The sequence below is a fragment of the Octopus bimaculoides genome, chromosome 17 (assembly GCF_001194135.2).
Source record: "Octopus bimaculoides isolate UCB-OBI-ISO-001 chromosome 17, ASM119413v2, whole genome shotgun sequence".
In the NCBI taxonomy this organism is placed as follows: domain Eukaryota; kingdom Metazoa; phylum Mollusca; class Cephalopoda; order Octopoda; family Octopodidae; genus Octopus; species Octopus bimaculoides.
In genome coordinates, this window is record NC_068997.1 from 5,508,704 (window position 1) to 5,524,073 (window position 15,370).

Sequence of the window (15,370 nt, forward strand, 5' to 3'; positions counted from 1 at the left end):
GCATGTGTGCTACAAGGTAGTGAAACATGGGACATGACTGCTGAGTACATGCGTAGGCACCCCCCCAAAAAAAACCCCAGAAATGTTGTGCATGAAAACATCAGATACAAATGTTACATGATGAAGAGAGGTCAATTCATGTCAGAGAAAAACAAAAGAAAACTGTTTAATCAGATCCAAAAGACTTTTGAACAAACTTAAAAATCCATCACAAAATGATGTGATTTGGTTATTTTTATAAAAATACAGTTTTCCTGTTATTATGTAAGCAATTTTTTAAAACCATAAATCTGTCCTCAAATACTATTCGCACCCTGTATATTTATCATCAACCACTCTCAACCCTTGTTCTTCATTTGTTATATTTTCCCCTTCACCCATTCCTCATCTCTGACCATCCTTCACTCTCTCCATACACACTTGCAACCTCTACCCACTCACATTCCCTGTTCTTCTGTCTCCCCACCCCTAATTCACCTTTTTGTATCTTGAGGATTCATTCCAACACCTCATCAGAAATATTTTATCTCTCTTCCCAGCTTCACCCCAGTCACTCCCACCTTCTCTCCTATAATGTAGGTAGCCATGTAGCTCCTCCACAGCAAGAAATCTGTTCTGACCCCCCCTTCTCTCATACTTTAACCCCTCATCTCCTAGCATAAAGCTGCCTCTCTGTCTACTGTAGTTCTACTCAGTAAAAGGGGATCTTAGTCTTGCAAACTGTAAAGCAATGGGGAGAAGAAAAAAAAGCACCCAGTACACATTGTACAGTGGTTGGTGTTAGGAAAGGCATCTAGCTGTAGAAACTATGCCAGGACAGACACTGAGTACAATACAATCTTTGGACCTGTCAGATTCTATCAAATCGTCCAACCCATGGATGATAAGGATAGCGAAAGCAGAGTAATTCAAGAGAAATATGCTAATAAAAGGGTTAAAACCTTTTAATACCAACCTGGTGCAATGATATAAACTCCTTGTTATTGAAGTGATCAAAATTAAAACCTTCCATCTAAATTTCAAGTTAATTTATGTTCCAAACACAAGTTTAATAATGACAAGGTTATTTTATTGAATTCTTCATTACTTTCATGATGAACTGAAACAAGGGTAGTGTATTTCAACAGAAACATAGTAATGAAAGGGTTAAGGGATTTTGAGAAAATAACTTACTTGTTTGCTATCAACATTGTCACTATATATGCAAATATCTCACAGATTGCAGTCCAGAAGAGATTCCAAGATAAGTTTCCTGGCAGAGATGGTGTACTGAGAATTATTCCAAAATAACTTAAACTGTTTATTGTCCTGGAAACAAACATAAAAGAAAATTTTATAGGTATGTATATCCATATGTGCACATACATGCATGCATGAACACACACACTGTTGCTTTTGTTTAGCTCTAGGTCAGTCCTGACAGAGCAGATCTATGATCAGAGACTTTCTCACTGTAAGCATCTTACCTTTTTGTATATCTAAAACTACACTCAAATTTTTGACCTTGTGACTGCTAGAAATTTTATTAAATGTTTTTGTAAAGAACAACATTTAATAAAATTTTATGTTCTGATTTCAAGTCTCATCATGACTGGCTTTGCCTTTCATTTTCCTGGGGATGATAAAATATCAGTCAAAATACTAGATTTAATTTTGTTAATGACATCATTTGCTGCTGTTTGTGGTCTTGTGTTTATGTACAAATCATTGTTATTGAAGAGAAAGAGCAATGGGATGGCAGAACTATTGAAGGGTCAGGCAAAACAGCAGTGAAATGGCAGACTCATCAGAGGGCTGGGCAGAGTACCTTGCTGTGTTTAGTTACAGCCCTTTACATTCTGAGTTGAAATCTTGTGAAGGTCATCTTTATCATTCATTCTATTTTATTGAGAATGACCTCCCCCACTCCACCCCAAAAATGTGTGTGCCAATGTATGAAATTATTATTATTGTAGCAATCAGTGGATTGGCAGAAATGGTAAAAATGCTCACAGGTCTTAGTTTCATCAAGCTATTTTCTGAATTCAGTCAAATACAGTCATTCTCTGATTAAGTTACCTAATTAAGATGGAGGATGGTAATAAAATAAGTACCAGTAATATAATAGGAAACTGGCAAGCTGGCTGTGTTATTGGCAAGTTAGACAAAATGCTAAGCAGCATATCTTATGGCTCTTTACATTCTCAGTTCTAATCCCACCGAGGACAACTTTGCCTTTAATCCCTTTGAGGATTAATAAGATAAAGAGTCAGTCAAGTACTGGGGTCATTGTAATTGATTTCCTCTCTCCCCTGAAAATTGCTGGCCTTGAACTTTGCAATGTACCAGCATCCTATTCAAGGGAATGTTGGAATGTTGTGATCTCAGTCATTTATATGTCATAGAAACTGGGTAACCAGCCTTATTGAGTCTTAGGGATCAAGAAAAAAAAATTGTGTAGTAAGAAGTTTGCTTCCCGACCACATGGTTTAAGGTATAGTACCACTGCATGGCACCTTTGGTAAGTGTCTTCTACTATAGCCTTGGCCTTGTGAGTAGATTTGGTAGAGAGAAACTGAAACAAGCCTGTTGCGAGTGAGCGTGCGTATGTATGTATGCACACATATGTATCAACCTAGGTGCATGTGTCTTTGTGTCTGTTTGTCCACCACCATTGCTTGACAACCAGTGTTGGTGTTTAAGTCCCCATAACTTAGATCAACAAAAGAGACTGAGAGAACAAGTACCAGGCTTAAAAAAAAAGTATTGGGGTTGATTCATTCAATGAAAAATTCAAGACAGTAGCCCCAATATGGCTGCAATCTAATGATTGAAACAAGTAAAACATACACATATAGGAAAAGGCTTAATTCAGTAGCTACGCCCACCCACTCCTATAGTCCTTGACCAATAAGTCTTGTGTCTAAATGAAAATTCAAACTGCATAAAACAAAAAAAAATCTTTCCTCGCTATTTAAGAGCAGCATGACATAAGTATAGAATATAGAACATATGAGGTGGACTTACGATATATAAAACATTATAAGTGTATATCCCAGCATTCTTGGTGTAGAAAACAATGACTTGATGTTTAATGTCATCAGTTCTGTACACTGCCAAGTGTCATTCTCTGTGATATTTTTGTTACTATTTCCAGGTTTAGCACAAGGGTTTTCTGTAGATTCTGCAGGTTGTTCTTGAGAGTCTTTTATTGAATTCTTGCTTTGGTAGCTTTTTTGTTCATAGCTGCTATCCTGTGATTTATTCAGTGTGCTATTTGAAGGAAAATCATTTTTCACTTTAATGTCATTTAGCAATAAATCATGGTTTTGAGAATGTTGCAATGTTTCTAAATTAAAATCACAGGGTAGATTTTTTTTATCCCATTTTGCAGCACACTTAAAAATTTCCATGATTTTTCCAAATTTTTTGTGAGTAAATAACCAGGATATTGACTCAGGAAGGTGCCTAGAGAAAAAAAAATTAAAGAGTATTAAAAAATATATTCATATTGATAAATTATGATAGAGCATTCAGCTGAATGCCCTGCAGTATTTGTTTCAGCTCTTTACATTCTGAGATCAATCCCACTGTGGTCAACTTAGCCTTTCATCCTACCAGAGAGGATAGCATTGACTGACCCTGCCTCCCCTCAAAATTGCTTGCCTTGTGGTGCCTAAATTAGAAACAATTATTATGATTATTGCATTGAGGGTAGCAAGCTAGCAGAATTGTTAGCATACGAGACGAAATGGTTAGCAGCATTTCATCCATCTTCTGAGTTCAGATTCTGCTGAGATTGACTTTGCCTTTCATTCTTTCGGTGTCGATAAAATTGGTAGCGATTACGCACTGGGGTCGATGTAATCGACTTAATCCCTTCCCCCAAATTTGAGGCCTTGTGCTTCCAGTAGAAACATTATTATTATTGAAATGATAGAGTTGTTAGGGTATTGAACAAACTGCCTGGATTTCTAGACAGATACACTGTCCTAGGACTTTTCATTCTTCTAGATCACTCTAATATATAAAATACCAGTTAAATATCAGGGTCAATTTCCTTGAGTTCACCCCTCGCCCCAAAATCTGTCACCCTGTACTCATTATTACAATTCACCTATGAAGGCAGCGAGCTGGCTGAATTGTTAGCATGCCAGGCAAAATGCTTAGCAGCAGTTTTTTTATTACCCACAAGGGGCGACATTCTGAATTCGAATTTCACCAAGGTCAACTTTGCCTTTCATCCTTTCAGGGTTGATGAAGTAAGTACCAGTTGTGCACTGGGATTAACGTAACTGACTTACCCTATCCCCCGAAATTGTAACACATACACATATCAGCATCATCACCATCATCACTTTTACATCTGCTTTTCCCATGTTTGCTGGGATTGGGCAAATCTTCTTCAGCACAGTATCTCACCACTTGTCACTCGCCTGTTGTCATAGCTTTTATGAGGCTCTGCCTCTTGAAAGCATCACACACACACACACACACAAGAACATCACATAAATACACAGGCATAGAAGATATGAAAGCATCACACACACACAGAAAACATAGGAAACATTTAAAAGCATCAATATCACACACCTGAGGGAACATCTAAGACAGCACACATGAAAATATATTTTCATACATTAACACATACATAAATGTTTCTAAAAATTTACTTACCAGCACAAGAAAATCACAACAAGATTTGGTAATGAAAGAACAATTTGCAAAATCTTCCAGTCAGAAATGAGAGCACCAAAAAGTGCCAGGGACATGATGCCGAGCGACCAAAATGAAGAAGCACCAATTACACGTAATGTTCGGCGAGTTGAAGGCAAGACTTCGGATAACATACAGTATGCTAACAAAGCTATTGTCTGGAAAATGGAGAGGAGTAAAAGTGACAATATGTAAGATGAATGATTAGAGAACACTAAGGAAGTATTTATGAATTACACACACATACTTTCAAAAGAATGGTGACAATAACTTTTCAGTTTTAATGACATAGTATATTACTCTACTTTTGGTATTCAAGTATCATTTTGCATCTATGTGCTTAATTATGTATACACATACATATATATACATACACACACAACAGGCTTCTTTTAATTTCTACTTATGAAATCCACTCACAAAGCTTTGGTAAACTAAAGGCTGTAGTAGAAGACACTCACCTAGGGTGCCATGCAGTGGGACTGAATATAAAACCATGTGTTTAGGAAGGAAACTTCTTAACCACACATGTATACATATCATCTGTTGGTTAAATAACTGTGATACTCAGAAATGATTGTATGAATGAACAGGAAATAAAGGAAATGTATAAGTGATGGAAGTGGTCAAAAACTATCAGTCACTAGCAAGTGAGTATCACTCGGTAGCAATAACCATGGTTTTGCTAGTTGTTACAGTTGCCTGTGTAGATGCAGGTAGAAACAGACACCTTGTCAGCCTTCCTACCTTTGGTACAAGGATGTAACAGCTGGAAAAAGAGGACAGGTGGCAACCAGCATTTAACTGGTATTCATTTCAGCTGAGCAGAATGGAACAATGTGAAATGAAGTGTCTTGGATCAAGGACAAGGACACCACCTGCCACCACCCCAAGTATTGAACCTATAACCTCATGATTAAAAAGCCCAACACCCAAACTGTTAGACCACATGCTCCCACAATGGTAGATGTAAAGATGTGAAAATGCTGCAAGAAAAAAAATTTGGAATCAAATATCACTCACAATGTTAGCAGCACCAATAAAAAACCGTAAAATGGTGAACGTTATAATGGAGTTACTGAAGATCAAGACAAAATTTAGAATCAGTTGGATGCTAAGAAGAAAATTAAGTATTAACTTTCGACCAAACTTGTCAGCGAATGGCATTAAAATGAGGCATCCAAAGAGATTCCCAACCATGTAGATGGCTGTTGAGAGGTGAATGATGTAATCTTGATTACACACCAAGTTCCACTGAAAAAGAAAATATAAAAAAAACAGATGTTATGAAATAAATAATAAAAACATAACCTAACCTCATAACAAAATTAATTCTTCACAATTTTCCAATGACAATATTTTGATCCCAATCCAACTTTAGACTATTTTACATCTATTTTATTGTTGTATGTATATGTGTGCAAAAATCATTATTTTTTTAATGTCTACTTTTCGATACAGTTGAGGGAGATTTACTAGAGTTAAATGCTCTTCCTGTCACCAACCCTCACCCGTTTCCAGATAGGTGAAATATTACCTCTTATCCTTCAAACATGAAGAGCCCAATAGCTGGACATATTTCATGGAAGATTGCAAACAAACAACACCATTTGTATGATAACATTTAACAATTAGCATACAATGTCAAGAGGAGACATAAAAATAAGTATATATATATATATATACACGTGCACGTGTGTAAAAGTATGCATGTACATGTCTATGTATTTGTTTATATTTGCACTTCTATGAAAATCATTGACCTACAAGTGGTAATGTCATTTCCCCTATCAGCAAATAACCTAATGGCTTTGTGTGTTTGAAGACGTGTGGAATAAGAGATCCCTTACTTGCAAAAAGAAAAAAAGGAACAGACAAGGAAGGATTAGTGACAGGGAGGGCATTCAACTGTAAACAAAGTCTCAATAATATATTATTGAACCATGCTAGCATGAAAAAATGATTGTGAAAAGAAAAGCAAAATAGAATATGAAAATCATATAAAAGACACTCACCTGTGCTATTATGGATTCTTCGGGAGATTTGTCGTAAGACCAATCCATACATTCATATGTGACATTGTCAGTTCCATTGTAGACAAATACAGAACAGTCTGAAGTGACTACTGAGGCACTAGAAGAGTTCCATCGATCAGACTTGCATGTGTGTGATGTCGTCGGAGCAATGTACATAATGGAAAACACAGAAAAAACTCCACGTAAAATAACAAAACAGAGTAAGAAGTAGATAATTCTTGGGTATTTTCCATAGTTATTGAAGAGTTGTAGGACTTCATCAGCTTGCATTGTGAGTGAACCTGGAAGCAATAAAATGTACAGAAAATTAAAACTAAAAAACAAGAATGGAAAAAGAAAATTTAGTGCATACTTGCTTATTGATGATATGAAAAGACACAAAAATCTACATTTAGCAATTCCACCACTGCTGCTGGATGCTTTTCATCTGTTACCAATACCTCTTTTTTTTTTTTTTTTTTTTTTTTTTTAGCAGTTTGCAGTTAAAATGTCCTAGGTTCAGTCTGACAGCGCAGCACATCTCTCATAGCTTCAGATCAATCCACACCTTGTGAGTAAAATTTGGAAGTCAGGATCTTTGGGAAACCCATCAAACTCTACCTGCTGTTGAGTAATAGACCTAGCCCCTTACTTCACTGTAAAGTCCCACCTATGGCTATCAGGTATCTTTAGTTAAATCTACTACACTGCAAACATTCAGTTTGTCTCCTTTTTGAGAAAAACTTGATATATTAATACACTATTCCCTGTTGTAGCTCCCTAAAGCCATTTGGTTGGGAAGGAAACCTCTGAACCACACAGCTATGGCATGTCTATGCCTGTGATGTCATCATTTAACGTCCATTTTCCATGCTGGTATGGGTTGGACGGTTTGACAGGGGCAGGTTAACCAGAAAACTACACCTGGTTTCACTGTTTGGACATGGTTTTTATGGCTGGATGCCCTTGCCAATGCCAGCCACCTTACAGAGTGAACCGAGTGCATTTTACATGGCTCGAGCAAGGTCTCTTTTAACATTTTTTTACAGTTAGATGCCCTTCCAAATGCCAACCGCTTTACAGTGTGGACTGGATGTTTTTTACGTGGCACCAGCAGGGTCACCAAGTAGCTTGCAACTCATCCCATATTCATTTAAAAGCTTCACAGATACTGTGGTGTAGTCTGGTCTTTTATTTGTTTATTTAATTTCTGTTTTTCCATGCCAGCATGGCTTAGATGGGGAGAAGTATATAAAACACAAATTTTTATGGTTAGATATGTCTTGTAGTAGAAGAAATACATGGCTACTTCAGTTGCAGAGAGAGTGGAGAGAGAGTGAGAAAAGAGAGACAAGAAGGTGAAGATGTGACAGGGTAAGTGGGTGGGTAAGTTTGTGAAAGGAGGGTTGGAGTTGGAGTGGGGGGGAGAGGAGAATATAGTGAGTGGGCACCAGAAGATGAAGGGGATTTTAAGATGTAGCAGAAGAGATTTGACAGGAATGTAGTGTACAGGTAAGTTTGCAATGGAAAGTGGGAGATAGAAGGTGAAGAGAATACAACAAGTGGTGAACACGAGTGGCAAGAGGGAAAGGTGTTGGGAAGATGGGATGGAGAGGTTTGTGCAGGACAGATGGTGTGTGGGAGCATGGACATAAAGGACACGCCCTTATTGCCTTGATTTTACTTAGCTGAATGGGTCTTCCCAAGTGCAAATTGCTGATTGTGAAGCTCATCTAAGTTGTTTTTTGCTTCATCCCATGTCTTCCTAGATTTTTCTCTTCCACATTTAGAAATTGACATTTATTACTCATTGCTGAGCATTGTTCAATAAGAACTGTAGATCACTTAACTGAAATATATACAGAGTGCTTTGGTAATCTATAATCTGAAACAAGTACAGAACCTCAAGCAAAATGCACTGGAATTATTACTAATGTTCTTGATCCATATTTTAAAGAAAAGTTAAAAAATGACTTAGTAAGGGCCAAATACAATTAAATTATTGATGAATCTGATACATCTGTTACTAGATTACATAGGTATATCCAGACGTTAGAAAAAAGACAACTCTAATATATTTCAACTAAGTTGAATGAGAAGAATATAATGCTGACACCATTAACTGTGCGTTAAAAGACAGCTTAAAAAAACAGGATCTTGATTTTCAAAATCTGATTACATCAGGTACTGACAACACTTCAGTCTTGATTGGTGTAAACAATGGTGTGTATGGTTACATTAAAAAGAAAAAATCTTCCTCTGATACTTATGTGTTTGTCATTCCCTTCAACTTGCTGTGTCACATGCTGCAGCTGAATATTTGTCAAGAAATTTGGATTTCATGATAAAAGAAACATACAGCTGGTTTTCAAATTCATCAGTACATCAAGCAAAATATAAAGAACTTTATGCTAAAATATATTAAGTAAATCAGCCATTAACCCTTTTGTTACCATATTTTCTTTCAATTAATTTTAAACATAACAAAGACTTTAGTAAATTAACTTATCATTAAAGCTTGTGTTAGGAACGAACATAAATTTTGACTACAGTTTGGTGGAAGATTTTAATTCAGAACTTTTGAAAACAAGACATTTGTACTACAAAACTAGAGGTGGTTTCAGATGGGTTGGTATCGAAAGGGTTAAAGGTTGTTCAACCTAATGTCAGAAGATGAATTTCAACTGAACCTACAGTAGTAAGAATTTTACATCAGTGGATTGAATTGAAAGCACATTTTAAAACTGCAACAACTGAAGAATACTGCTATGCAACTGAGTTCCATATTTAATGTACTGTGACAAGAAAAACTGTTTTTCTACCCTTTTTCAAGAAAATCATTTCAGAAATTCAAAGAGTTAAATTAAAAATATTTGAAGTAGAAACACAAAACCTCCCTAAATTATTGAATGAGTTTCAGCATCTCAATGATTCACTTAGTTTAATAATTATAACACCAGAAAAGAAGCAAAATGAAAATTATTCAGTGCAAAATTATTTAGATCCAAAAGAAATTTCAGAGTGAATCCATCGAGCAAGGGGAAAGTTGTATAAGAGGCAAAAGCACAAAATTTTATTGTGGAAGTTTTGGAGCATCTTCAAGATAATTTTCACCTTTTATAGTCAATGAATTTTTTCAATGCAACAGATTCTCAAAACAAAACCTGGAATTATAGATCTTGCAAAGCATTTTAATGAAAATTCGAAGATTCTGAAAAAAAAAATTAATTTTCAGTGGGAAAAATATTCTTAAATGTACAATAGACAGTTATCAGCTGCAGTTTCTGTCTGGCTCAAAGTATTATTGTATAGGGATTCAACTTGGAAAAATCCATTTGAAAATTTATCTAAGTTTTAAAACATTTTAGCACCTGCATCTGCAAATGTGGAGAGAATATTCATTCACCTGTAGTTTATGAAATCAAATTTGCATAACCACCTAAGGAAAGGAGTAATAAGTGTTAGGATTATAAATTACATAGTAAACTGTTAAGAAATATTGGATCCATGGATGCATATAAATCATGTTGAAACTGCAGCTTCTACATCAAGAGAAATTGATGGGGAATCTTCAAAAATATGGAGTAGAAATAAAAGTAATTGTGTTAATTTCATTTTAATCTAATCAGCATTGAAATGTTTTGATGTTTACACCTATTTAGGGGCTTTTTTTTTTTTGTCTACTTTTCATTTTTATTTGGTGCTATATAGCTATCGAAATAGTGCTTTTAAAAATTCTGGTAGCTATGTAGGCATATCTATAGCTATAAATATAGAACAACCAACAAGAGACTGCTATTCTGAAGTGACAGAAATCTAAACACTTTCTTACTGCAATAATTTGAAGTTGTCGTTATAGCAACCAAACTATTATTTCGAATTTTCTCCCCACCTCACTTTTTTTATATTTCAATAATTCCAGTTCACAATATAGAGTCAACAATTTAAAGCAAATCACGGAAAGTAAGAAAAAGAGGTGAGTAGTGATGGATAGCTGCCAAGCTAATTAGACTATTAGACAGCTGTTGGGCTAAATCGATAGATAGATGTAATAGGTAAAAAGGTAGGTATATAGATAAGTAGTTGGAGGATGGAGAGAGTAAAAGACAGTTAAATAGGCAAATACAGAAAAGAAAAAGAGAGCAATAGAAAAAACAAAGAGAATGAAAATTAAAAAAAAAAACATAAAACAGAGAAAGATAAAACTTTTAAATGAGAGCAGAAAGGGCAGCACAGAAAGAAAGAGTCCAGGTAATTCAGTGCAAGTTACCAGGTAAATATCTCTCATGTAATTTAATCAGTAAATTACTGTCCTGTCTGGTATTTCTACCAACACAATACAGAAATATATTAGCGCAGCAGAAACTTTGAGAAAACAGAACTAAATAATTATTTAGTTGTATCCCTAAAACAGTTTTCAGTTTCAAATCTTACAAGGGCCGCTTCTTTGGATGGAAGAGTTATAAAACAATGAAAATACATGTTTATTTACTTGAATTGGCAACTTTTCAACAAAGTAGAAAATAATGGAGTACAAACAGAATAACAGAATATATAATTTTTCTATAAAAAATAGTAAACAACAGAGTATGTACTTTTATCTTCCATTAGTTACACAAAAACAGCCATCAGGGACAAACACACACACAGATATATATACAATATATACATATACAGGATGTGCTCCCTTCAGTTTCCACCTACTAAATCCACTCACAAGGCTTCGTTTGGCCCAGAGCTACACTTGCCCTTTTGTATAACATATGCAATTGTATAAGATTTATAATTAACAATTGCATTGCTTGATTCAAGAACAAGAATACAATACAAATACGAGCATCTCTTCTCTAATCTTTTACCTTTTACTTCAGTCATTAGACTGCAGCCATGCTGGGGCACCACCTTCATCATCATCATCGTCGGTTAACGTCCGCTTTCCATGCTAGCATGGGTTGGACGATTTGACTGAGAACTGGTGGACCAGGAGGCGACACCAGGCTCCAATCTGATTTGGCAGAGTTTCTCCGAGAGTGTAGTGGGTGCTTTTACGTGCCACTGGCACGAAGGCCAGTCAGGCGGTACTGGCGACGACCACGCTTGAAATGGTGTATTTTACATGCCACCTGCACAGGAGCCAGTCCAGCGGCACTAGCAATGGTCATGCTCGAAATGGTGTATTTTACGTGTCACCTGCACAGGAGCCAGTCCATCGGCATTGGCAACGATCTCGCTCGAATATCTTTTCACGTGCCACTGGCACAAGTGTCATGAAGGCGACGTTGGTAACGATCACGCTGGTGCTGGACGAATCACCCCCAGTATTAATTTTTTAAAAACCTGTCACTTAATCTATCAGTCTTATTTTGCCAAGCCATTAAATCATGGGGATGTGAACAAACCAACACTTGTTGTCTGTCAAGCGGTGGTGGGAAACAAACACAAAGAGACATGAACATAGATATATACATATATATTTGATGAGCTTCCTCACAGCTTCCATCTTCCAAATCCTGGGAGTAGAGTAGTAGGACTGAATCCTAAATTTTCCTGAAGAGGAGAAAAAAAAAAAGACTGAGTCAGCCTGTAGAATGGAGTTGGAAATTATCTTGAGCACCACAAAACTAATTTCTTTGGATGCATGATATTTTAAGCAATGCAGCTTACAATTATGCAATCTTTTCTGTTTGAGTTACTGCAACCAATTTTTTACAATTTTAAAATTGTTCCCAGGTGTGGCTCTGTGGTAAGAAGTTTGCTTCCCAACTACATGGTTCCAGGTTCAGTCCCACTGTGTGGCACTTTGGACAAGTGTCTTCTACTATAGCCTCATCTTGACCAAAGCCTTGTGAGTGTATTTGATAGATAGAAACTGAAAGAAGCCTATCATATCTATATGTGTGTGTGTCTGCATGTATATGTTTATCCCCCCCCCCACCACCACCACTTGACAACCAGTGTTGGTATGTTTACACACCTGTAACTTAGTAGTTCAGCAAAGGAAACCAACAGAATAATACCAAGCTTTACAAAAAGAAAAAAAAAAGTACTGGGGTTGATAAGTCCAACTAAAATAACAGAGCTGTGACCTCTCAATGTAGAGGAGTAGCAGCAAGACCTGGAAAAACCCCTGATCTTCAAGCTATGCATCTTGTTGAGTAACATTACTCCAGAGACTCTTTGAAGGAAACCCATATCAGCCACTTTCATTCACAATCACACACTTTTAGCAGATTATCTCAAAAATTCCACAAATTCAACTAATTTGGTAGAGTTTCAAAATTTCAATTTTTAAAAATTCTGATCCCTTCCTTGTCACTTTCATTGCTTTTAACATCTACTTTCCAATGCTTGCATGAGTTAGATAGAATTTATTGGAGCAGATTGCCTATGACAAGATGTCCTTGTTGCCATGACAGGTTTTCACAGAATATTGGTGTGTGTGTGCATATGCATGCACGCATGTATAAAGAAAATTCAAAATAGAAACAATTAAAAGAAAAACAAAGAAACATGGAAATCCTCTCATTAGCCATAGAAACCAGACTACAAGTACAGTCAGTGCATTTAAAGGCTGAAGACTTTAAATCCATAGTACTGCTTGTCTGGTTGCACCAGTAACAATGGGAATATTACTGAAGTGATAGGCAAACAAGGACAAAATGAGAAAAACAAAATACAGGTAGGGTGGAAAATTAAGGAAAGAAACAATACAGTAACAATTTGTATAGATATACATGTACACTCACTCATATACACAATTACACAAGTAAACTCATACACACAAGTCAACATACAAAGCGACATTAACCTTTTGGTTAAGAACATGAGAAAATGATACTCACTAAGCAATATAACATGGGAGAACAGAAGGGAGTCTTATCTTCACTGAAATTTTCAAATGAAACAACAAAGTGGGAAGTAAGAATTTCGGGATTGGCTGCACTGGTGTTGAGTACAGTAGAGGGCAGGATAGAGAGAGGGGAAGGTGAAATAGTGTAGAGAGAGAGAGAGAGAGAGAGAGAGAGAGAGAGAGAGAAAGGAATATAGAGAGAGTGAAAAAATGAGCAAGTAGCATGGAGAGACAGAAGGAAATGGAAAATTAGTAAGTAGCATGGAGAACAAAGCAGAAAAATTAAATTACAATGAAAACAAGGAAGACAAAGAGGGAGGGAAAACAAAGAATGGTCACAGGAAGAGGGAAAGACACTGATAAATGGACAAAAATGTTGGGAGGTTTGTGCCCTTTGAATTTAAAAAAGAAAATTCAAACAAGGAAATCATTTTATTTATATATAAGAACACAAAGTGGGGTTTAAGGCATGCGAAAAACAAAGACATCAAACGACTATTATTTCAAAACAGTTCTATTAATATAGCTACAACAGGCAGATCTAGTCTCCTTCATTTGCAAAATGAGCCCCCTTTAATTTTGCTCAGATTGCTTTCAATTTTGGTGTATCAATGCAACTGTGAATTTTAATTATGATCAACCAATTACTTTATCTCGTTAGTTAAAGAATCTGATGTGTCTGAGGAGAGTCATTCTCTTTTAGTGCCTTATAATTTAACACACTCACCAGCAAAATTTCCACTCATTTCTTTTTTTATTTTACTAAGTGGAAATGAGAATGACTCTCCCCAGACACAACAGAATATGCTTCAACACACGAACTCACAAAGAATCTTGCAAACCAAATCCAAAAACAAAATAAAAGAATCTGATGTTATCTAAAATTAAAGTTGGGAAAGTTGGGTAATTTTAGCCAGTCAACAAACAGCGAGGCATTAACAGCTTGTTACCATGACAACCGCATGTTGTGTTGATTCTTCACACCACGAGATTTACTTCACACAGACATCAAGTAGCACCTTAAAAACTGGTCCAACTGGATAAAGGAGTCAAAGGTGGCCTTCAAAATTATGTTGTCCCAAGCTCTCTGACTCCGAAAGTCTTCCCACTTCTCAGGAGCAGACAAGCCCAGTTCCCTCCAGTGTTGGAGGGCTTCATCCAATTCCCTGTTGGAACTGGTCCATATTGAAGAAGAGAGGATGTTGCTCACCAGGGTGGAGGAAAGGAAGCAGGGCAGAGAGAAAGATGAACACTTACGAAGACCAAGACCTCTAAATCTCTTGGGCAATGTAGCCTGATTGCGGGACGTTAGAGACAGTCTGACATTGTCTAAGCATTCGAGTCTCTCAAAGATTAGGTTGTCGAAGTGTTGGAGGCATCATGGGAATTGGTAAGATGAGCTGACTCTGAATAAATATAGAAGCTTAGGGATTGAGAGATAATTCCTAAGTATGAAAAAACCTTGATGGGGTTCAATAGCTTCAATATTTTTCAGCAATTGCTCAAGGGCAGCCACCTTCAACTGGAAGATGGACTCAAAGGTAAAGTCAGTGATTGGGGCATCTAGAGAGCACCAAGCCAATGGGGGAAGGGCTGCGATGGAAGGGAAGGACTCTTCAAAAAGGTCAATAGTTGGCACTGACTACAAGTTCAGTATGAAAGACTTTCAGCCTGAGCCTTGGTCATGCAGACACGACTCCTGCAGTAATTTTGGTGGCATAGGTGACAATTAATTGTCTTCAAGTAACGGCTAGTGCGAGCACAGTCAGGTGGTGAGCTGGCATCGACCAACAGTGGAGGGCTAGCATTG

The 15,370-nt window shown here is 36.6% G+C and overlaps 1 protein-coding gene across 4 annotated transcripts in view; it reads right to left on the reverse strand.

Moving 5' to 3' along the window:
- Window positions 1-15,370, reverse strand: part of LOC106868963 (solute carrier family 22 member 4) — a 38,745-nt gene that overhangs the window by 13,097 nt on the left and 10,278 nt on the right. For 2 of the 4 annotated variants that reach the window (XM_014914435.2, XM_014914437.2), the window contains exons 3-8: window positions 12,177-12,257; window positions 6,711-7,012; window positions 5,719-5,949; window positions 4,657-4,853; window positions 3,007-3,447; window positions 1,174-1,308 (exon numbers count right to left, since the gene is read on the reverse strand). In XM_014914435.2, coding sequence (XP_014769921.1) covers window positions 1,174-1,308; window positions 3,007-3,447; window positions 4,657-4,853; window positions 5,719-5,949; window positions 6,711-7,012; window positions 12,177-12,210 — 1,340 coding nt within the window. In that variant the 5' untranslated portion in view covers window positions 12,211-12,257. The remainder of the gene's footprint in view (window positions 1-1,173; window positions 1,309-3,006; window positions 3,448-4,656; window positions 4,854-5,718; window positions 5,950-6,710; window positions 7,013-12,176; window positions 12,258-15,370) is intronic. The other 2 variants (XM_014914438.2, XM_052973850.1) reach the window with 1 other exon arrangement.